Source organism: Ambystoma mexicanum, chromosome 2p, assembly GCF_040938575.1.
Source record: "Ambystoma mexicanum isolate Mex_15411 chromosome 2p, UKY_AmexF1_1, whole genome shotgun sequence".
NCBI lineage: Eukaryota > Metazoa > Chordata > Amphibia > Caudata > Ambystomatidae > Ambystoma > Ambystoma mexicanum.
This window is the reverse complement of record NC_090923.1, coordinates 922,678,047-922,700,205: the sequence shown is the minus strand read 5'-3', so window position 1 is coordinate 922,700,205 and position 22,159 is coordinate 922,678,047. Positions and strand designations below refer to the sequence as shown.

Below are 22,159 nucleotides of genomic sequence, written 5' to 3'. Positions count from 1 at the left end.
GACCGGAGAGTTGTCGCTCCCCAAATGACCAATTGTTATACAATTTATTACAGCTGCTAATCATTTCATTATACATACTGAAGAATTAGTGGACTGCACTGACTTTGTGGACGATATTTTAAATGAAAAAAAAAGCTGTTGGCCAGGACATTCCTCTATTACAATCAATAAAGAGTTACCCAGTCACTTTCTACACCATTGCCTACTCGGGCAGTTCAGAAATGTTTAAACAGTCTCCATCTGACCCTCTACATATTAGGGGACATGCAAAACCAGACTCCCTTGTCGTCACCACCACTAGAAAAAGGGCCAGTGTTCCACTCTAGTTCACCTACCAATAAGGAATGCAAGCGGATTGCATTACTGTATACCTTGGGAAAGTGAATAACTACCCGAGGAGCATATATCAAACGACTTGCAAACAATACCATACTGCTTGCAAGTTATAACAGCACACAGTGGGACGAGGTACTCCAACATCTTGATTCGGTGCCAAACCTATAAAGTCACACCTTTTACAAAGATCTCCACAGATGGCAAACAGGTAGCCCAAAACATAGTAAAAAATATTGTCGTCTCAGCAGACACTTCAGGGAGATTAATTGCTGAACGCCATGACTACGGGATTCTGGGTTTCAACCAGAAACTCGAGCAATGTTAATCAACATGCCGATTGAGGATTCAGTCCCGTTTGGAAGAGCAGTTGACGATCAGCTTGAGAGAACAAAGAAAGAGCATGAGACTTTAAAAATATGCCAGATCAAAAATAAGCCTTATGTCCAACAGGGCACCTTCAACACATGGGGCATTTTTTCGCAGCCAAGGCTTTACAACATCCAATCAATCTGGATTTGGAACATCCGCCGCTACTTTCCACAGTCCCCAGGGACAATCATTCGCTTATCAATCAAACCAGCAAAGAGTGTTTCGTAGAGGCAAAGGGGTGGGGCCGAGTTGCAGCCTCTAGAGGCTCAGTTGCCCTCACCAACAAATGACGCCCCAGTTCACTTACCTGGTGGGCAGAATGTTCAGTTTCTGTGCTAATTCCCTTTAACCTTAGAGACCCTATGCTCTTTTGCTGGAATCTGGGTCTTTTTGATTTTCTTTTCTTTTTTTTGATCACTTTATCATTTTGAAAGGTAATATGTACATATCCATTACACCAGAGATATGCATTCAAATTTTGTAATACATATAACAACTAAATAACCAATACTAACAAAACTTGAATTTGCAACTTCAAAGTCTTAACACGCTACTACAAATCTCTATTCTACAGTAGAAATCAAACATCTCAAAACAGACAAAACAACACCAACAAACACGACACACATAATCAAGTATGATTATAATAACCCACTTCTATCCCATTCAGAAAATAATGCATGCTGTCACTAAACATCAACTGTATACGTCATTGAACGAACCCCAAATTCGAAGATAATGCTCCACTCGCTTCTGCTTCATTAGCATTATTTTCTCATAGTGAGACAAGGTATGGACATCTATCAGCCATTCATCTACAACCGGCTTTTATCTTGACTTCCAAACTTTTAATGTTTGTTTAGCCGCTACTACTAATACCCTGTTTATCCATCCTGTTCTCATACTAACCATATCACCTCTCTCTCTGCTCGAAAACAAAACCATTGAGTAAGATGTTCGTGGCAGTGAGTCCCCTAGCACAATATCCAAACTGTTCAAGACACCACTCCAAAAGGTAGATACCGTTGAGCATGTCCATAGCATATGGAGCAGGGTGCCCCCACTAAGACCACAACCCCAACAGATATTGTCCAACAATCCTAACTTGGCCATTCGAGCAGGGGTTCAATACAATCTACAAAGGATTTTCTGTCTAATATAGCTCAGCCCTAAATCCCTTTTTGACTGCACCCCTATACAAAGCAGACTTTCCCATTCCTCCGTCAGAATATCCATACCAAGTTCCTCTACCCAAGCCTGATGCAGTTTTTCCCATGATTCTACATGCAAGTTATCCATCGGCATAAATTTAATGTATGTTGACACTGTACATGGAAGAGAACGGATGACTTCACAAACTGTAGGTCTATCTCTCTCATTGGTTCCTCTAACATTCCCAGTTGTTCAGTTAAAAGGAAATTCATGTCTCTAACATGCACGTTCCCTACACCCAAACCCGAAGGATTCTCTGAGGCGTTTAAAGGATATCATACGATCACCCTCCCATACATCATGTATCCTAGAAATGCCCTTGTTGATCCAGATTTGCCAGCACAGGGTCTCATTCGCTATTTGTAGCCCCTCATTATGCCATAGTGATGCATCGTAATGTATCCAGTTGTTTTCCCCTCTGGCCATCATAAAAGTTGGTAGGGCCCCTCTAGCAACACCCAAAGTAGTTAATTTCACTGTAGAATTTTGCAACTTGTACATGGAGTACATGTCATGTAAAGCATAAGGCGAAAATTGCTCACTCTCAACAATCTGCCAGTAGGGCACATCACTACCCACATCAGAAAAATAGAATGCTGACTTCTTTAGAACAAACCCAGCGCAATAGTTCGTTAAATTTGGATAGCCAAAGCCCCCTTTCTTTAGGGCCCCATCAAAATGTACCTAGGAATCTTAGGTCTTTTGCCCAGCCCCACACCCCCCAAAGGAACTCCTGAAAGATTTTATCAATACTGCCAATGATCTTCTTAGTGAATTTCAAAGTGGTAGATTGGACTATGTAGAGCACCTTTGACAGGAGAACCATCTTGATGGCATTGATTTTCGCCCAGAGGCCCAGCGGTAAACAACCCCATTTTAATATATCCCTCCATATCTTTTCCAAACATTTTTGAGACATTGAACTCGGTGCCATTTTCCTCAGGTCACGAACAAGGTAAATTCCCAAATACTTCATATCTCCCGTCTCCCACTGACCGTTCCATGAACCCACTATTCCCCCCCCTCCCCCCCCCCCCTGGTTGCGAAACATCGCAAGGAAAGACCACCATCTTTTCCCAGTTGATCTTATGGCCAGACAACCCCACTTCCTTGAACATACGTTTTAGCTTTTTACTCCCTTCCAGCGGATTAGTCAAGACAATAGTCATATCATACGCATAACAGAGGATCTTAATTTCACTATGCCCGAATTTTAGTCCATGGAGACTGTGTGTCTGCTTTGTATGCAATCAATGGTTCTATTGCAAGGTTAAAAAGGTATGGCGACAACGGGCGGCCCTGCCTAGTACCTCTCGACAAGAAAAATGGGGAAGACAAAACATAATTGACCCAAACTCGAGCACAGAAAGTGTGTGATCCAAGAAGGCCCAATTAACTTGGTTGAAGGCCTTTTCCGCATCCATAAAAATTAGGAGTGCATTCTGAACCCTTTCCTTCGGGAGTCCCATTATATCTATTCGTGTCCTGACATGATCATACCCATTCTGCCATGCATAAAGCCAACCTGAGAACGGCTAATCAGATCACCAATACACCTATCAACCGGTTAGTCATAATGCCAGTGAAAATTTTAAGAGCAACATTTAATAACAATATTGGCCTATCGCTTTTGCATTTTTTGTTGTCTTTACCCGGATCGGGATCACCACAATGCCAGCCTCTTTCATCGTAGGACACGCCACCCTGTTTGACGTGACACTATTGTACAGGTTGCACAATACTGGTGTTAATACAGGACCCAATGCCCTGTAGAACTCCATCGGAAGACCGTCTCAGCCAGCCGACTTACCCATATTGAGCTGGTCGATGGCAGCCAATATTTCCTCCCCCGTAATGGGTCGATCAACAGCTACAGCCTGGTCCGCAGACAACCTTGGTAGAATCATTTTATCAAAGAATCCATCCATATCCTCAGGCGTTGGGAACTGATCTGCCCTATATAATTCATAAAATGTCCTACAACTCCCAAATCTCATCTTTCTTAACTTTATATTCCCCACCTTCACCCTCTACCCTCTGAACAAAGGGACTATCAATCAAACCACGTAGCCTATTTGCCAGCAGCCTACTATTTTTGTCCCCCTGCTCCCAGAATTTCTATTTCATGAAAAGCATGCCTTTCTCATACTGTGTGTCCATCTCATGTTTGATGTTCCCACATTCTCTCCATATCAGCTTTATCCTCACTACTTCTTGTCATCTGATACTTCTTCTGGAATGCACCCAATGCACTCTCCAACCTCCTCAGTTCAGACACTCCCTTTTTCCTCATGAGGGCCGTGATGTTCATCAATTCACCCCAAACTATTGCCTTGAAGCTGTCCAAAACCATTATATCTGATACAGAACCCTCATTTAGCTTGAAGTTCTTCGTAAAATCTTGTAGAGACTCAACCACCCCCTTTTCCTGCAATATAGAAGTTCTCAGACACCACTTGGGAGTTCCAGTCCGTTCCAATCCTATATCTAGCCGCATTTTTATCATGGAATGATCCAAAATACCTCTCTCCTTAATGTCTACACTGGAGACCTTTTCAACAAGTTTATCAGAAATCAAAAAATAATCAATCCTATCATGGACTGGCAAGTAGTAGGAACATTCCCTCTCCCATGAATAAATGAACCTCCAAACATCAACCAAGTCAAAACTGTGTAAGAACTCATTAAACACCTTGCTCTCGCCTTCCGCTGTGTATTTGCAATGGGCAGAGCGATCCATCCTGCAATCAAGAACGCAATTAAAATCGCCCCCCAGGACTGTATATTCCCCATTATACCCACACCCCTTGATTTAGAAGTAAGGCAATCTTTTTGATTTTTAACCTCCTGAGTGAGTGGAACCTTTTGCCACTCACGCATGTGTTTTTCTCTGACTGGGATTTTTGACTGTTTAATGGAGTCTGGTAAAGTCCATAGGCATCTGCTTTTTGCATAGGGACACATCACCCTCTCTGCAGTGCCAATTGGACTTCTCTTAATGTTTAAATACATGTTCTTGGCCATTCCCAAGAATAGTGAGAACTTTTATCTTTTTCCTTTAGGGGTCCAGCACATACCACCCTATGTGGAGTGCTGGGGGAGTTACATAGTGACTCCTTGTCCCACTTCTCAAGTAGATTTTTGTTTTACTAACTTCAATGGCTGGTGGCAGTGGTTACTTGCTACTTCCTTTTGTGCAGGGTACTAGCAGGCTGATTTCTCAGCTGCAGTACAGCACCCATGGGTGACAAGTTTTCCAAAATGGCCCCAGTATTCTTTTTTTGCCATTTCTTGTTTGTTAGTTCCTTCTGGGCTTTTACTCTGTTGTGGTGTTTAAACTGGGTTTGAGTCCTTGGTGTGTTTTTCCTTTGGCGGGTTTCCACCCTGAAGCCCGCCCATGCTCCAGTGTGTCTGAAAAGGCAGGAAGTGAGGGAGGATCCTGAAACTTTGCTGTCTTTTTTTTGTCTCTAGGTGTGCCTGACTGCAACCAGTTCTAACTGGCCGCCTGGCTGTCCTAGAGGACAGCCACCCCAAGGCTGTTGCCAGCCCTACCGCTGTGAATTAATGGGATTTTGCATGCAAGGCTTTTGGAACTACGGGCAGTCGACCATTGGAACAAGACATCCGACGAAGAGGACGAGCAAAGACACCAGCAGCACCTTCCAGGACCGCAGAAGCGCCGGTGAAGCCTTGCAGCTGTTCTGACCCTGTTTTTGTTTTCACATGGACGATCCATGCAGGATGACTTCCTCCCTTGGGCTGGTGGGACCAACTAGCCTCGAGACCTGCTTCATTTTGGCCCATCCCCCGACTTGCTGCAGTCTTCCTAGGCTGCAGAATCCCAATGCCCAGGGACCCCTGACCATCATTGACTGCAACGTCTTCCAGAGAACGTATCCGGCCATCCTTGTGTATCTACAAGCAGGAAATCTTCATCCAGATTCCCCTCACCAGAGTCCAGGACCGAGGGACCAAGGAAAATCCAACCAGAGCTATTTGTTCTTGCTTGGTGCTGAGAAAAAAGCACCAAAACCACAAAGAGTCGCTGAATCGCGTGGAATCCATTGCTGCCGAGTCTCTCTAGAGTGCTGCTGCAGAAGCCCGCCTGACGTCCTCCCTTTCGTCACCATGACCAAGGACCAGGAACAAGGGTGCATCAGGAAGGAATATAGCTGGAACCTCTTCAAGGTACTCTGGGGCTTGGGGGTTTAACTACCTTGTGTCATTTGTGGTTCTTCCTTGCTTGGGAATGTCTATTTTCAACCATTCAGAGTTTACCTCAATTAACCACTGCAGGCCTTCCAGCTTGTACTCCAACAGGTAGGCCTCTCTTTAGCTCCTGAGATTTTTCAAAGAACTCCTAACTTACAATTTCTAAGAAAAGCTGCATCAGAACTATAACTGTTCCATTGACTTTGGCTGTTCTGGTTTTCTAAAGGCTCCTCTTCTGAACCTCATTAGCTTTGGCTGTGCAGATTTTAATGTTTTTATTTTTTTTAACTTCTGTTTATTAGACATTTTTCAAAACAGACAATATTTAACGTCAGAAGCAATGAAACAGAGGGTACATTCCCCAACCCTTATCCAGCGTAACCCCCGGGGACCATCCCCTTCTCCTGCTATCGTGAGACAAGATCATTGCCATTGTGACGTGTGCCGATTTGGCTCAGTGTAGAGACCAGGAAACTTTAAACCGAAACCCCCTACTCTAACTCTCCCCTCCCCCTTCTAACATCTAAACCGGCAAAAGAAAAAAAAGAACTATTTTGGGATCCAAAGTTGTCCTTTGGATGGGTGTACGTGGCTCAGGTGGTAACTGGGTGTGCTTATGTACCCAGTGCCGTGGCGGGTGGATGGTGTGGAAGGAGATATTTGGGGCCTACCGGTTTTCGGCAGACGTGTCTGAGGCTGCGTGGGATGGGTTCACTGACTCAATGGTATCGATGCCCCCCTGCAGGGGGCGAGGGCACTCTTTGGGGGATGGCAAATAGGGCCCAGAATTTGCATGCAAGTTCTGCCCTGGCCGGATTCGTTCTTTTTTGTGCGCTGCTCTCCAGGGAGCACATTTTGGATATAAAGGCACTCAGTTGTGATTCCGTGGGCGGTGCTGCTGCCTTCCAGTTCACTATTAACATTTTCCGGGCTGCAAGCACTTTTGTATTCGGGGTTCTACAGGCTAAAGCATTGGTGTGCCAGTCTTTATAATTGGCCCAAAACAGCAGCTCTTCCGGGCTCTGCGCTATGTCCGCGTATGGGATGCGAGTGGTCACCAGTCTCTGCACTGTTCCCCAGTATGATTGTATCTTTGGGCATGACCATAGTGTGCGTCCTATTGTGCCAGTCTCTCCGCAACTGCGCCAGCATTGGGGTGGGTGGGGGTCAGTCCCATTCTATACATTTTGGATGGTGTATAATACATAGGTTGGATGAGTTTGAACTGGATCTCCCTGTTCTTTAGGTTCGCTAACATCCCCGGGAGTTTTGCAAAAAACGGGTAAACTTCTCCAGTCTCTATCGGGGTGTCCAGGTCTAATAACCAGCCTGCTGCTAAGGCAGAGTTCCTCCCCACATTGTTCTGAATGGCCATGGAGTAGTAAACCCGAAGCCGCGGATGCATGTTAGTCTGACGTTTGAGTTCTAGCTCGCAGGGGGTGCCTGTCTAGATATCGCTGTGGTGTGTTGTTCTACCTCAGCGCACATGGTGCCATACTTCAACCAGTGCACCGTGTGTATATCCAGCACACCGGCTGCCTCAGAGAGGGTGTTTATTTTCGGGCCATCACACAGCTCAAGTATTCTGACCTGAGCCTACCAGGTATTGTTTAATGGACAAAGGGTAGAAATGTGTCCAAGTGAGTGAAGTCCATTGATTGACATCCACACGGGTATCACTTTGACATTGATGCATGTTGGGCACGACGTTTGGGCCACTGGGCCACTGTCGGCCCCATTACCGGATGCAATTTTAGGTGACTTGCTATCTTGGCTATGGGGGTGGCTAAGACATCAATGGGGATATAGGAGCGATCAGCGCTAGCTCCATCTCCCTACAGCTGGAGTTGTCGTCAGCATTCATCCAGCTCTTGGCCCAGCAGATTTGGGCTGCCATATAATGGCTCCTCCAGGGCGGAAGCGCAAGGCCTCCGTCCTGTTTGGATGCCGTAAGGATCCCCGTGCGCACCAGTGCCCTCTTGCCCCACCAAATAAACTTTGAGAATGCAGCGTCAATAGATTATACATTTTCAGGCTAGGGGCGCACGGTATCATCATCGCCATGTAAATAAGTTTGGGCATAAAGTTCATTTTAATTGCGTCAATTCTGCCGGTCATGGAAAGCGGTAAGGTGTCCCATTTGATAATATCCGAGCGTATCTGTGTGGACAGTTGAGGTCACGGAGATCCCTAATGTGTGCGCTGATGTTAACCCCAGGTATTATATATGGGCTGTTTGTAGTCTGAAAGGCGCAAAGGAAACCTACCCCCTCCAGCTCCACCCGGATCTCAGGGAATGTCTGGCCTAAATTGCAGGATCTCAGATTTGGCCCAGTTGACCCTGTAGCCAGCCATCGGGCCAAATGGCTGTAAAAGGAATCGCGTCTGGGGAGAGATGTATGGGTGTCCCCTATATAAATGAAGAGCTCATCAGCATATAAAGAGACTCGGTGCTCCACCCTGCCACTCCAGATCCCCCGCCACTGAGGGTCCGTCCGTAGAATCACTGCTACTGGCATACAGGAGGGTTAATAGCGGACATCCCTGACGAGAACCGGAATGCAGGGAGAAGGGGGCTGATGTAAGTCGGTAACAGTCGCTTCGGGGTTGGTATATAATAAGCGGATCAAACCGATCAAGGATGAGTGGAGGCCAAAATCCTCAAGAGCAAGGAACATGAAATCCCATTGGACTTTATCGAATGCCTTTTCATCGTCGACAGTAAGGATCAAGTCCCCTTGCCCCGGCTCTTCCGCGATTACGTGCAGGAGCCGGCGTACGTTGTCCCCCGAGTGCCGTTTGCGAATGAACCCTGTCTGGTCCTCATGGACCAGATATGGTAGTACTGTTTCTAGTTTCTGAGCCAGCCATTTCGCGAGGACCTTGGCTTTCCGAATTAATCAAGGAGATGGGTCTTTATGGCCCACATTCATCGCTGGGCCTCCCTTTTTTATGGAATACTACTTGGTTAGCAGTCATGATCGACCTCAGCAGGTGGCTAATTTTGGCTGCCTCAGAGAATACTGCATGGAGTCTTGAGGCCACATCGTCGATCATGGTCTTATACAGATCTATCGGGATCCTGTTGGGGTCTGCGGCCTTACCTGAGTTTAGGGCGTAGATAGCCCGTCGGATGTCTGCCTCCGTCGGGGGAATCCAACGCCTCGTATTGAGCCCGGGTGATTTTGGGCAATCTGATAGCCCTCAGGAATCCTTGCATCGCCTGTGGTTGGAGTGCTTCTGGCTTTGCATATAATTGTGCATAGAAATCTACGAATCAGGAATTGATGCCCTCCTCCCCTACAATTTGGGTTCCCTTCCCCGTCCCGTTCGCTGTGGCGGCCTGTCTGTTTCAGGGCAAGCACCATGTGGCGCATGGGCCGATCACGCTCTGAAAAATATTTTTGGGTCCAGCTAGAGTAGGATTTTTGGGCCCTAGTAGTTGTGATTTCACTAATGTCCGCCCACATTTGTCTGCTGGTCTGGTGACGATTTGTGTTGCTTTTCTATGGCTAGTAGGGCAAGTGTCAGCTGGCTTTCTTGCGCACGCCACTGCTTAAAGTTTATACACCCATCTGCAGATGCATTGGCCTTTCGTGAAGGCGTTGAACGCAAGAGTGGTATACGAAGAGTTAATGTTGGTGTCCCAGAACATAGCTAGGTCCCCCCTGAGATGATCTATGAAGTCGGGGTATCCCAGGGCTCTCAGATTAAGTCATCATTTTAGGGGTTTCTGAGGGGAGCCTGAGACGGTTAGTCTGATTTTGATGGGTGCGTGATCGGGAATGGTATTGTAGAGTATAGAGCATTCATTCAGGGAATGCATCGCTGTGCGTGGGGCCAGCCAATCGTCGATTCTGGAGTTACTTTGGTGGCTTAAGGAGTAGAAGGTGTATTCTCTACGGGGGGACCATGTTTAGCTCTCCACACATCCTCCAGGCCTAGTTATGTCTGCCAGTAGAAGATTGGCTCGTGGCTTGTCTATCGAGGTCTGGGTCCCACCTCCCCCAATCAATGTAAGACGCCTCATATAAGGGGGGGGGGGGGGTGTGTGTGTGTGTGTGTGTGTGTGTGTGTGTGTGTGTGTGTGTGTGTGTGTGTGTGTGTGTGTGTGTGTGTGTGTGTGTGTGTGTGTAAGTAAAAGGTGGGGGTATCGTTCATTGGGGCGTACACATTCATAAGTGTGATTGGATTTTGGTGAAGAGTAGTCCCTGCACCTGGGCAAATATCCCTTCTTTATCAGTCAATGTGTTCTGGATCAATACTGGTACCTGCATGTGTATCAAGATGGAAACTCCTTGCTTACCCCGGCAGGGGGCATGTGCGGCCGCCCAACCCAGCCCCTTTCGAGCTTCTTTGATTCCCCTTCGTTGAGATGAGTTTCCTGGAGGAATAGAATATCCCCCTGCAGGTCTCTGAGGTGGTTCAGGACGCATCTATGCTTGATGGGATGACCCAACCCTTGCACATTTAGGGTTATCAATGTGACTTTAGCCATATACCTGTCTCAGTGAGTCCTTGCTCGTCATCCCTGATGAAGGGACCAGGCTTGTGTCGGCCCCCGGGGCGTATTGTATTAGATTTGTGTATCACGTTTACCTTGTAACCACCACTTCTCATCAGACCCGAGGTGTAAGACCTACAATTAACCATAACTAGAACAAACAATAGAAACCATTTTCTCATAACATTGGGCATGGGTGTTGCACGTCCAATACTAGGTCATAAAGCCCATGCATGGTGTCCATGAGCACGCCCTCTTGAGTCTGCACTCGTTGCCATGCATGACGAAGAGCCCTATGCCTGTGGTTCCGCCGGGCATCATAGGCGCCTGTTCCGAACAGACTGCAACGTTGCCGATGAGTGGGTTATATTTCGGACTGGCAGGCGCCGGCCGGGCTTGGTTAGTGTCCATTTAGAAGTTGAGGGGTTCGTCGGTGCAGTGTTCATGGGGATCGAAAGCCATGGGTCTGCAATCAACTCCGCTGTCGGCAGTTCATGTTGCCTGCCGTGCGGGGAAGAAGACGGTCTTTAGACGGGATTCCATGCAATTTGCCCTCTCCTGTTGTCAAGGCTAAAGCGGCAGGACCCATTTGCAGGCGTGGGTGCCACAGGCATCAGAGTTTGCCAAGGTAGGCCCAAACCACCAAGCCCCTTTGAGGGGGGGATCATGTCGTGGGCTCCTTCCGACCTCGGTCGGGTCCCTTTAGGCCACTTCCTGACTTTTGCCTCCTGCCTCTGTTTCGTGGTGAGCGGAATTCGGACAAGGTTGTTGCTTGTGATACCTGTGCCCTCATCTGAGTTTCCCCTGGGTAGTCTGTGGAAACAAGATTCAGGCGCTGTAGGAATCTCCAGGCATCCTCCGGGTCGTCATAAGTGTGCCATTGGCAATCTATTTGGACGCACAAGACCGCAGGGAATTTCAGAATTCAGATGGTGTGTCAGCTCTCGACCCCTTAACGCCTCAGAGGATTAAACTCCCTCCTCCGCCAGGACACTTCCGCTGAGTAGTCGTTGAAGAGCCTGATTGGGACACTGTCGATGTTCACCTGCCCCACCGCTCTGTACACCTTTTAAGATCGCCATCTTACTCTTGGGTCCCGTCCCCTTTCCTCCATACTGCATGGGCGTCCCTTCCAAGGAACAGGAGACGTAACATTTTTCACCAGAAAAAACCTTCTTACCCCTTTACATTTAGAGGCGCGCTGGGGTGTGGCTCTGGGAGCGTGCGCTGCCCTGACTACGCCCTCCAGCGCCACACCCCAGTCCCCATAGACGCGTTGACAGTAGATTTTACATTGCCTAATCACACCAGTATTGGGGGGGAATGATGGTGGGACATATGGAGGAAAGAGTCACTACGGTGAGTAACTTAAAATTCTGATGCTTGTTAATCTGCTTAGAATCGCATGCTGTGCATATGGTGCGACATCCAGTGGTAACTGCAGAGTATTGCATCTTGTCTTTCGGGGATGGAAAGGGGACGTCGGCATAGGCGTGTCTGTAACACTCTCCCAATCGTGACGCGTAGTGTACCCAAAATCCCTCACGCACCGAGGTCCCTCAGATTGTTTTTTTCCGGCCGGATAACTGGTCGCCCTATTGCGGAGCTCTTTCATAAGAAACATTGATATCCTTGTTGATCAACTTGTCGATTATCCCTTTAAAGTCACTTAGACGGTGCTTCCTGTACTATGACTAAGACTGCGGTGGACTTTCGACGCCTAAGATCCGGCAGCGGAGTCGTCTACGTGGACGGGCGGGAGAGTGGGGTCCGGGTGGCCATATGCTTTCAGCTATGTCTCACCTCTTTGCCCTCTAGGTCTGGCATTTCGCTATGGCAAGGATACCATTTAGGTTTTGCCCCTCTTGCAGGGCCAGATACCCTTGGAAGGACAAGCACGATAAGAGCAATAATTGTTCACCCCTTGACAACGACGAAGCGCGGTGCACGGCCTGTAAACTCCTGCGACCTAAAATGTTTAAGGAGCGCTGCGTTAAGCGGTGGGCGGCCTATGGCATGTTGCGGGCTGGGTCTTCTTCCCCCCCACTGTTGCACCCGTCGAAAGTGAGAGGGGTATGCCACACCCGTCCCCTTTCCTGCTAGTCCTGACGCGAGTCGCGCTATGGGGTAAAAACCTGGCGACAAGGGCGCCACACTAAACACACAACCCCTCCCCTGGTTTTGACGATACCGCTGAAACGGGTGAAAGCGCCAACAGGACTGCCGAAAATTTCGACAGACTACTCTGATCTTCAAGATCAACAGCCTTCCCTGCATTCGCAGCAGCGCCTTGCGACTGGGCCTTCAAAATCTAAGGGCGCTACCCCCAAAGCACATTCGGTTGTCGGAGCGCGTTCAGCTGACGCTCCGACGCCCCCTAAGGCCCCGGTAGGAGAAAAATCTACCGCTAGGCCTCCTAGTCATATGGCATGACCCGCTTCGCAGAACATCGTTGAAAGCATTGCTAGAATTGCTTCGAATGTGGGCTGGAGGAGAGATCTAAAGAGACAACGAAGCGCAAAGAGCAGGCCATGGACACGTAGAAAGACACGCCACAGCTCCCCGAAGTTCGAGAGGACTACGTAGAAAGCCATGAGCTTTTGTCTAGCTCTATTGGAGGCACATTTCGGTGCCATAGGGAGGAAAATGAAAGTTTTCCACCCTTGTGGCTCGTCTAGATGGACCAAAGAAAAATCTGAAGGGTGTATGGACCGTTTGGAAAAGTTTGTCTTGCTTTTAGAGCAACCTACCCCCAAGAGACCTTGGGAGGACCCTCCCTCTGTGCCAGTTTCTGAATTTGTTAGAAAATTAGGCCCTTCTAAAGAACATTAATTTCCATCCGCCCCAAAGATGAGATCCAGATGGACACATATCAGGACATTTGATGAGGAAGAGGATACTACCTTCCTACAAGACTACACTGGGGATGACCAGCTGGATCCCAAGGAAGACTGGGAAGACACTCACCAGGTTGAGACGGAACCATGGGCGCTCCCTACTCACGGTCAGGACACAGAGGTCCTGTGTGTGGATCCCCCTCCCTCCACACCGGCCCACCAGGCTTCCCCAGTGGACAATCAGGTGGCATTCAATGCCATCTTAAGAAAGGTGGCGGATCATTTTCAAATCGCCACCCAGGAGGCCCTACCTGAACAAGATTTTCATGGAGGATATTCTTAAAGAAAAGCCCCCCGCCAGCCAAGCCATCCCTCTGCTTAATTCCATTAAAAGGAGATTGGCTCCTTCCCTGGTCACACCAGCCCAGACTAGGGCCGTAAATCCAAAGGTGGAGAAATTATTTCAGCCTTCGCCTACTGACCCTACATATATTAAAGGCCACGCCACCCCCGATTACCTAGTGGTTACGACCACCCAGAAACTGGCGGGAGTACCCTTTGCTATGGGAGAGGCACCTCCCGATAAAGAATCAAAAAGGCTGTACGCCTTGGGTAAGCGAATCACCATGGCAGCTGATTTTACCACGCGCATAGAAAACACTAAGTTGCTTGCCAGTTATGCTGTTGTACAGTGGAACCTTATGTAGGAAGGTCTCCAGGAGGTGCCTGAACCAGCAAGAACCAAATTACTCGCCATCGTGGCAGATGGCAGGCATGTCAACCAAAATGTACTAAAAAAGGACTCTGGATAGTGCAAAGACAGCGGGAAGATCCCTAGCTCAGGGCATCCTGCTCAAACGGCACGCTTGGTTCCGAAACTCAGGCTCCAAGTCGGAGACCCAAGGAGCTCTTATTAATAAACCTATCGAGGAGTCTAATCTCTTTGGTGAAGGAGTCGACGATGCTAGCTGCTCTCTCAGCCTACACTAGGTCACAACAGAAGGTGTTGTGGTGGAAAATACCTGTTATTAAGGCTTTTATGGAAGGGGTTAAAAGAATTCACCCCCCATTTCTAATCCAGCTCCCGGATGGGATCTAAATGTGGTTTTAACCAGACTCATGAGGTCTCCCTTTGAACCAATGCATAAAGCATGTCTAAAGGACCTTACTTATAAGACGGCCTTCCTTGTGGCCATCGCTTCCATTAGAAGGGTTAGCAAACTACAGGCCCATTCAATTCTAGACCCTTTTGTTACAGTCCACAAAGATAAGGTGGTTCTACGCACTCATCCCAGATTTGCGCCTAAATACATTTCGAAGTTCCATGTGAACCAATCAATGGAACTACCCATTTTCTTCCAGAATCCCACTAGCAGGGCCGAAACAAGCCTGCACACACTAGATGTGCTCAGGGCAGTCCTGTTTTACCTGGAAAAGACGAAACCACTGAGGAAAACAAAACACTTTTTCGTTTCAGTGGCTGCTGGTAGAGAGGGTGATCCTGTCTCTAAATCAGCTATCTCAAGGTGGATTGTCAAATGCATCGCACTATGCTACACTTTTGCTAAGAGAGAACTGCCCTTCAAGCCTAGAGCACACTCGACTCAGGGCACTGGGGCTTCCATAGCTTTCATTGTAAATGTTCCCCTTGAGTCCATTTGCAAAGTGGCAACCTGGTGTTCTATACACACCTTTACAAAACACTATTGCCTAGACACTCATTCTAGATCTGACTCAAGTGGGACAAGCAGTATTAAGATATCTTTTCTCTACTGTTCCTTCTCACAACCCACCTCCAACTCCGGGTACTGCTCGCTAGTCTATGACAGCATGTGATTCTAGACATGTATTACTTACCGTAATAGCATTTCTGATGATTGTATCTGCTTAGATTCACATGCGCCCTCCCTGCCTCCCCGCTCGGGGAGAAGGAACATAGACGTCTTATTACTTTCTCTCTTCATGTACTCACTCACAATAGCCTTGGCCTCACTATAGGCAGAAAAAATACAATCGGAGGGTCCACGGCATGTGAGGGATTTTGGATACACTACACGTCACGATAGGGATAGTGTTACAGACAAGCCTATGTCGACGTCCCCTTTCGATCCCCGAAAGACAAGATGCAATACTCTGCGGTTACCACTGGATGTTGGACCATATGCACAACATGTGAATCTAAGCAGATACAATCATCAGAAATGCTATTTTGGTGAGTAATGTATGTGTTACTATTACATCCTGTCCCCTTTCCTCCATACTGCATGGGCAATTACAACTAAATGTAGCCCCAGGGTGGGGAGGAGACCCTCCTTAAGCAAATAGGTTCCTGAGAACCGCCTGTCCGAAAGCCGCATCAGATCTGGAGCTGGCATCCAAACAGCAATGCTTGCAAAAAGCTGAGGGTGTGGCCCATGTGGCCGTCCTGCTTATGACTTGCCAAGGGACATTGCGCTGGAATGCGATGGCCGTTGCCTTGTCCCTGACTGCGTGGGCATGCATGTTTGCCGGAAGCAGCTTGTGCTGCCCCTCGTATGCTTCTTTGATGGTCGAGCCCATCGAGCGGGATATGGAGGCCTTGGAAGCTTGGTAGCCTGGTCTTGCATCTCCAAAAGTGACAAACAGGGCATCTGATTTGTGGAAGCCCTTCGTCCTGTCAAGGTAGAATTTCAGGGGACACCTGACATCTAGGCAGTGCAGAACTCTCTGTGCCTCGTCCTTAGGAACGGCAAAAAAACAAAGGAAGGACTATTTCCTTGTTCAAATGGAAAGCAGACGGCACCTTAGGCAGAAATGCTGCATGTGTCCGCAAGACTACTTTGTCCTTGTGAAAGGTAGTATATGGTTCTGAGGCGACCAGCGCCTGGATTTCGCTGACTCTGCGAGCCGAGGTGAGGCCGACTAGTAAGGCCTTCTTAATGGTGACCAGCCCGATGTCCGCGGACGCCATTGGCTCAAATGGTTTGTGCGCCAGGGCGCCCTAGACTATGTTGCCCTAGACTATGTTCAGGTCCCACACGGGGTGTGGCCTATTGATGGGCGGGTAGAACCTTGCGAGCCCCGTCAAGTGTTTGACAATCGGATTAGAGGAGGACACAACCCCCCTCCGAGTTCCGGTAAGCCCAGATGGCTGCGAGGTAAGCACGGCAGGTGTCAACCTGCACGCCTTAGTGGGTGAGGTGCGCCGAGAAGTAGAGCACATCGTCCAAAGTACATGCCAGGGGGTCGATTTCCTTAGTCTGCCCAGTGGCAGAACCTGGTCCATTTACTTTTATACTGGGCCCTGGTAGTCTTGCTCCTTGCGCCCTGTATGAGCTCCATATTGGCCTGGGAGAGGCTGAGGTGCCTTAGCGTTACTTGCTCAGGAACCACTCTGTGAGGGCTAGTTTCTGTGGTACATGGTGGATGACTCCGCCCCCCTGCTGAGACAGAAGATGTGCTGGGCCCATCGGGAGGTGAATCCATGGCATCTCAGAGAGGCTGAGCAGGTCCGATAACCATGGCCTGGCCGGCCACCATTGAGCTATTAGAATGATGTTGAGCTGGCAAGACTCCTTGATCTTGCAAATCACTCTGAATCAGCGTAGTTGGTGGCAAGGCGTATGCTGTCATTCCGTTCCACTGAATCTGAAATGCGTCGCCCAGGGAGCCAGGGCCCTGTCCCTGCCAGGAGGCGAACTCGGGGCACTTCTTGTTGTGCCAGGTGGCAGAGATCCACCTTGGGGAGACCCCATCTGTTGAAGATCTCCTGAATAACGAGGCCGTTTAGCTGCCACTCGTAGTTGTCTGCTCTCAACCTGCTGAGTCTGTCCGCCTCCAGGTTGGCTTCCCCGGAAGGTTGACTGCTGTGAGGTAGATGTCATTTTCCAGGGCCCACTCCCACATGCTGATTGCCAGTCTGCACAGTGAAGGGGATCTGGTGCCTCCCTGCTTGTTGACATAGAACATGCTGGTCGAGTTGTCTGTCTTGATGAGGATAACCTTGCCCCTGAGAAGTGGAAGGAATTCTGTGAGCGCTAGCCAGATGGTGTTCAGCTCCAACCAATTGATGTGGTACTCCTTCTCCTGTCGTGTCGAGGTGCCATGAACAGAGAGATCGTCCAGGGTGGCTCCCTAGCCGTCGAGCGAGGAGTCCATTGCAATGGTGACCTGCGGGATGGGAGGCCGGAAGGGCTTGCCCGTCTGTAGGTTGCAGTCCCTGGATCAACATGTGAGGTGCGGATGGAGAGATGGAGGAACGTTGATCAACTCGGATTGAGAGCCCCGCTTCTGGTTTCATGTGGCCGCGAAGTGCAGCTGTCTACTCCTCATCCTGAGTCTCGTGTGGGGGACGGCAAGTAGGACCGTTGCCAAGAGACCCAGGAGATGCTGGTACCACCAGGCCGAGGTCGCTTCTCTGCCGAGGAAGTGGGTGGTGGCCCTCTTGATGGCCGAGATCATGTCCTCCGATGGAAATACCTTCTCGGAGCATGTGTCCCAGATGAGGCCCAAGAAGGTCACAGTCTGTGTGAGCTGCAGCTGCGACCTCTTGAGATTGAGCGAGAAGCCCAGATCATGCAGTGTTCATAAGGGCATGGGAGGAGTGGTGAACCGCTTCCAGAGATGTAGCCCTGACAAGCCAGTCGTCGAGGTATGGGTAGATGTGGAGGCCATGTGCTCTGAGCAGGCCAGCCACAGCATTCATGAGTCTGGTCAAGACCCTGTGGGCCGAGTTTAGGCCAAAAGGAAGGACCTTGTATTGGAAATGGTAGCCCATGATCCTGAACCGAATGAAAGAACGATGGGGCTGCCAAATCGGGTCGTGTAGATTCGCGTCCTTCAGATCCAGAGAGCACATCCAGTCTCCCTTGCACAATGTCTCTGCTATAAAAGCTGGCGTAACCATCTTGAACTTTTGCAGAGGTAAGGAGAGGTTGAGGGTGGAAAGGTCCAGCACAACTGTCAGGCCCGTGTGGTTCTTTTTCTGAGTGGCAAAAATCTTGCAGTAAAAGCCCAAGCCTCGCTGGGAGGCTGAGACTTCCTCCATGGCCTGGCTCTCTACGAGCGACCGGATCTCCGTCAGAAGAGTTGCTGTTCCAACTCGAGGGAGTAGAGGGGGATGAGGGAGGAGAGGCTGGGATGGGTAGGCGGTACCCCGTGGATACTACAGAGAGGATCCAGGGGCCATGAAATTCTGGCACCAGAACTGTGCATGGAGAGCAAGCCTACCCTCCACTGGAGACACGTGGACCCAGAGGGGCGTGTCATGCTTTCTTTCCCTCAGGCTGTTGCGGAGGAGGGGGACTGGAAAAAGCCCTTACTACCCCACCTCCCCCGCCTCCCTTTTGTTGCTTGCGCCGATTTGGAGTCGGCGAGCGGTCAGGTTGCCTGGTCCTGCATTCCTGGAAACCGCAGAAACCTCCGTACGTATGTCAGTTGTCGGAGCGTTGCTGTGACTGGGTGTACGATTTGGGCATGGTCTTTGTCAAGATGGATAAAGACTTGGCCGTTTGCGAGCTGTTTTCCTTCTTGTCCAGCTCCTCGTCCGTGGTGGAGTGGAAGAGGCCCCCACCCATGGAATGGTAGGTCTAAAATACGTTCCTGGACATTCGGGTTGTATTTCGTTGCACAGAGCCAGGCTGTTCTTCTCATGTCCGTGGCGATACAGATGGCACGGCCAGAGGTGTCAATATGGGCCACAGTGGATTCCATGAGGTCCTGAGCCACCAGCTTGGCCTCAGCCAATCCCACCTTGAAACGCGATTGGCTCTGCGTGGGGAGTTCCGGGAGGAAGTCTGCAATTTCGTGCCATGACCCCTGGTTAGCGGCAGCCAGCACAGCATGGCATCAGTGTTGGCCTGACGAAGATGCAAGGTAGCGTTGGAATACAGCTTCTTCCCGTAAGCCTCCAAGATCTTCTCCTTCTTGCCTAGCAGCATCGCAGAGGAGGCTGAGGACAACTGCGGCTTGGTGGTGGCTAACACCGAGGAGTGTGGCTGAGGATGGGCTGATAGCAAGAGTGTACTTGGCGTCCAGGCGTCGATTGACCGGCTGGGCCGAGTAGGGCTTGAGCCAGCCCTTTTTCGCCAGGGAGACATCGGTCTGCAGTGGAATTCCCGTTTTGGCAGAGGGGCGTCGGGTGAGGACTTCCGCAAGGACCCCTTCTGCCGGTTGCTCGACCTTGGGTTGAGGTAAGCCCAGGCACTCCGCTAGCCCTGCAAGACGTTCCTGGAAGGCCTTGGCTGATGAGTGTATCAGGGGGGGAGTCCCTCCTCATCCGTATCCTGTGGGTCAGGAGGATCCTGTGTTGGTGGAGTAGCAGGTGCCGGGGGCTTGGGTACAGGGACCGGAGCCGGAGGATGCGCAGGAGGCTAGTACAGAACCTCCTGAGGAATCAGCTGGGGGGCCGGAGGTAGAGGCTGGGCCAGGGCCGCCACCGGCGGAGGAGCCTGGGGTGCTGGAAGCATTGGAGGGAGCACGTCCCTGATGGCATCCCTGAGGCTAACCCCCATCCCAGGGGACTTCATGAGCCTGAGGAACCTCTCAAAGAACCTGTCTTCACAGGCTAAGTCTACTGTTTAAACTTTCAACTAATTAAAGGCATCCGCCTGGACTCTGCGTTTGCAACCGACTTCGATGGCAGAAAAAAAAACAATCTGAGGGACCTCAACGCGTGAAGGATCATGGGTACAGTGCATGTCACACTAGGGATAGTACTTCTAACATGTCCTGCCGGCGTCTGTTTGAGTTTCGAAAACAAATCTTGTAATACTCAGACTTTCACTAGATGTCGGACTATGCAGAGCATGTGATTCTAAGCAGATACAAGCACCAGAAATAAGATTACGGTGAGTAATGGTGATTAATGCATCTTATTTTTATAACTGATTGTCTAAGTGCAATCCCAGACTTTGCACTGTGTATTCATTGAGGACCCAACAAGCTCACCACCTCTTGTGACTTAGCCTAGACTACTCGCCTTGCTACGATGAACTGGTTTGGCTACAGCTGCTAGAGTTGTCCCTCTCATATACTAGGTTGGTCTTCTATACATCTGTCCACCAGGCCAGAGTATAGAAAATCAGTCCTAAGAGCTTCCAAGTGTGGTGGTAAATGCAAGATAATGTTGCATTGTTTTTCTTGCAGAAAAATGTGTGTTCTAGTCTGCTTAGCTTGACTTGGCAAGGTATTTACAGGAAGTTAACACATCATCCTCCTTAGGTGGCTGTTCTAAAACAAAGGGACATGGGCTAGATTCTCACCCTGCTTGGCTAAAATGTCTACATGTTGCATTTAATGATGGTACCTTTATCTCTTCTGTTCTGTGCAGGTCGTTGACTTGTTAAACCACGCAGCTCTGGCCACAAGTAACGATGGCAAAATCAACATCCTCAAACAGGTAAGCATTGGGTTCTCCTGGCAAGGTCTCATGGGCTTGCCCACCGCTGCTAATAAGACATGTAACTATGGTCCTCTAACCAATCCCACTTACTATGTCTAGCTCTTTTCACAAATAGTAACTTTGCCCAATTTGGTTGTGCCGCATCATCTTACCTTTTTTTTTTTTTTTTTTTTTTTTTTTTTTTTAGCACAAACAAGTAATTTGGGGTACATAGTGAAAAGTTGGAAGGGAAGAGATGGTGCGGAGGAATTTCCTCCACTGTGTTAAAAAAAATAATAATAATTCGACAAATGCATTGTGAAGTTGACATTCAGGGGGAAAAGAAATGCAGCAATGAATCATTGAACCACTTAAGACGTACTGCTACAGTGTCATTACTGATTATGCTGGAATGTCAGTCAGCTGAAGCGCTAAGTTTTGAAAGTACATTTTACATGTGACCTCGTTGAGTGTCTTCCACACTGTAGCCTTTTAAACAGCTTACTGGTAAATTACATTTTTGGAAAGCTTTTTCTCTACTTTGTAGCTTGTATTGGTAACTGTGGTTTACATTTTTTAATTGCTAGGTATTAACCATTAGTATTTCCTGAAAAAGCTGTTATGCTGGTTTGTCTATGCTAGTGATAAGCGTAGTTTTCTAGCACTGGTACCGATTGGAGCCTGTGTCGTCTGTTAGGAGGGGGATCCCTTGCTTGTAGAAACCTAAACTGTGTTGGGACTACCTAACGGAAGCTGAGAAGAGACCGAAGGGCAGGGGAGTTTGATTGCCTGACTGGGCCATATACCTCAAGTTATAAAGCTGCTTGAACTACAGCCAGTTAAAGTGAGCTTCATAAGGTAACCTACTCCTAATGATGGTTGTAGTGAGACTGGAAGGCGGGTTGTTATTGTCCCTCACAGTGGGCACTAACTACCCTATCCGTATTACAGCCAGGCCAGGCTAAAGAGAGGTGTAATGCATATCCATTGGCTGGATTGGAGTATGATTTAGCTTCAGTTATGCGACTAGAGAGTCAAATAAAGCCTAATTTTAAGTCCTGTTGCACAAGGTCACAATTTAAGATGTCTCATGATTTTAATATTCCTAGCATGTAAAATGGATGATAAACTATGTATTATCAAATATCTGGTGAAGGGAAGAAATGTATGGAGATAATCTCCTGAATAATGTGAAGCAAATGGATTTTTGCATTTTGCTACAGTTGTCAATGGAATTAGAGACCAAGAATCAAGACATTTTTGGACTAATTTCAGTGGCACTCTTTGCCCACTTTTAAATAGTTTCTTATAATGTAACTGTAATTGACA

The 22,159-nt window shown here is 48.7% G+C and overlaps 1 protein-coding gene across 4 annotated transcripts in view; it reads left to right on the top strand.

Annotated features, from left to right (window-relative positions):
- The window catches only part of SYMPK (symplekin scaffold protein), a 1,074,521-nt gene that overhangs the window by 98,761 nt on the left and 953,601 nt on the right, over window positions 1-22,159 (top strand). For all 4 annotated transcript variants that reach the window (XM_069644649.1, XM_069644648.1, XM_069644647.1 and 1 more), the window contains exon 4: window positions 20,780-20,848. In XM_069644649.1, coding sequence (XP_069500750.1) covers window positions 20,780-20,848 — 69 coding nt within the window. The remainder of the gene's footprint in view (window positions 1-20,779; window positions 20,849-22,159) is intronic.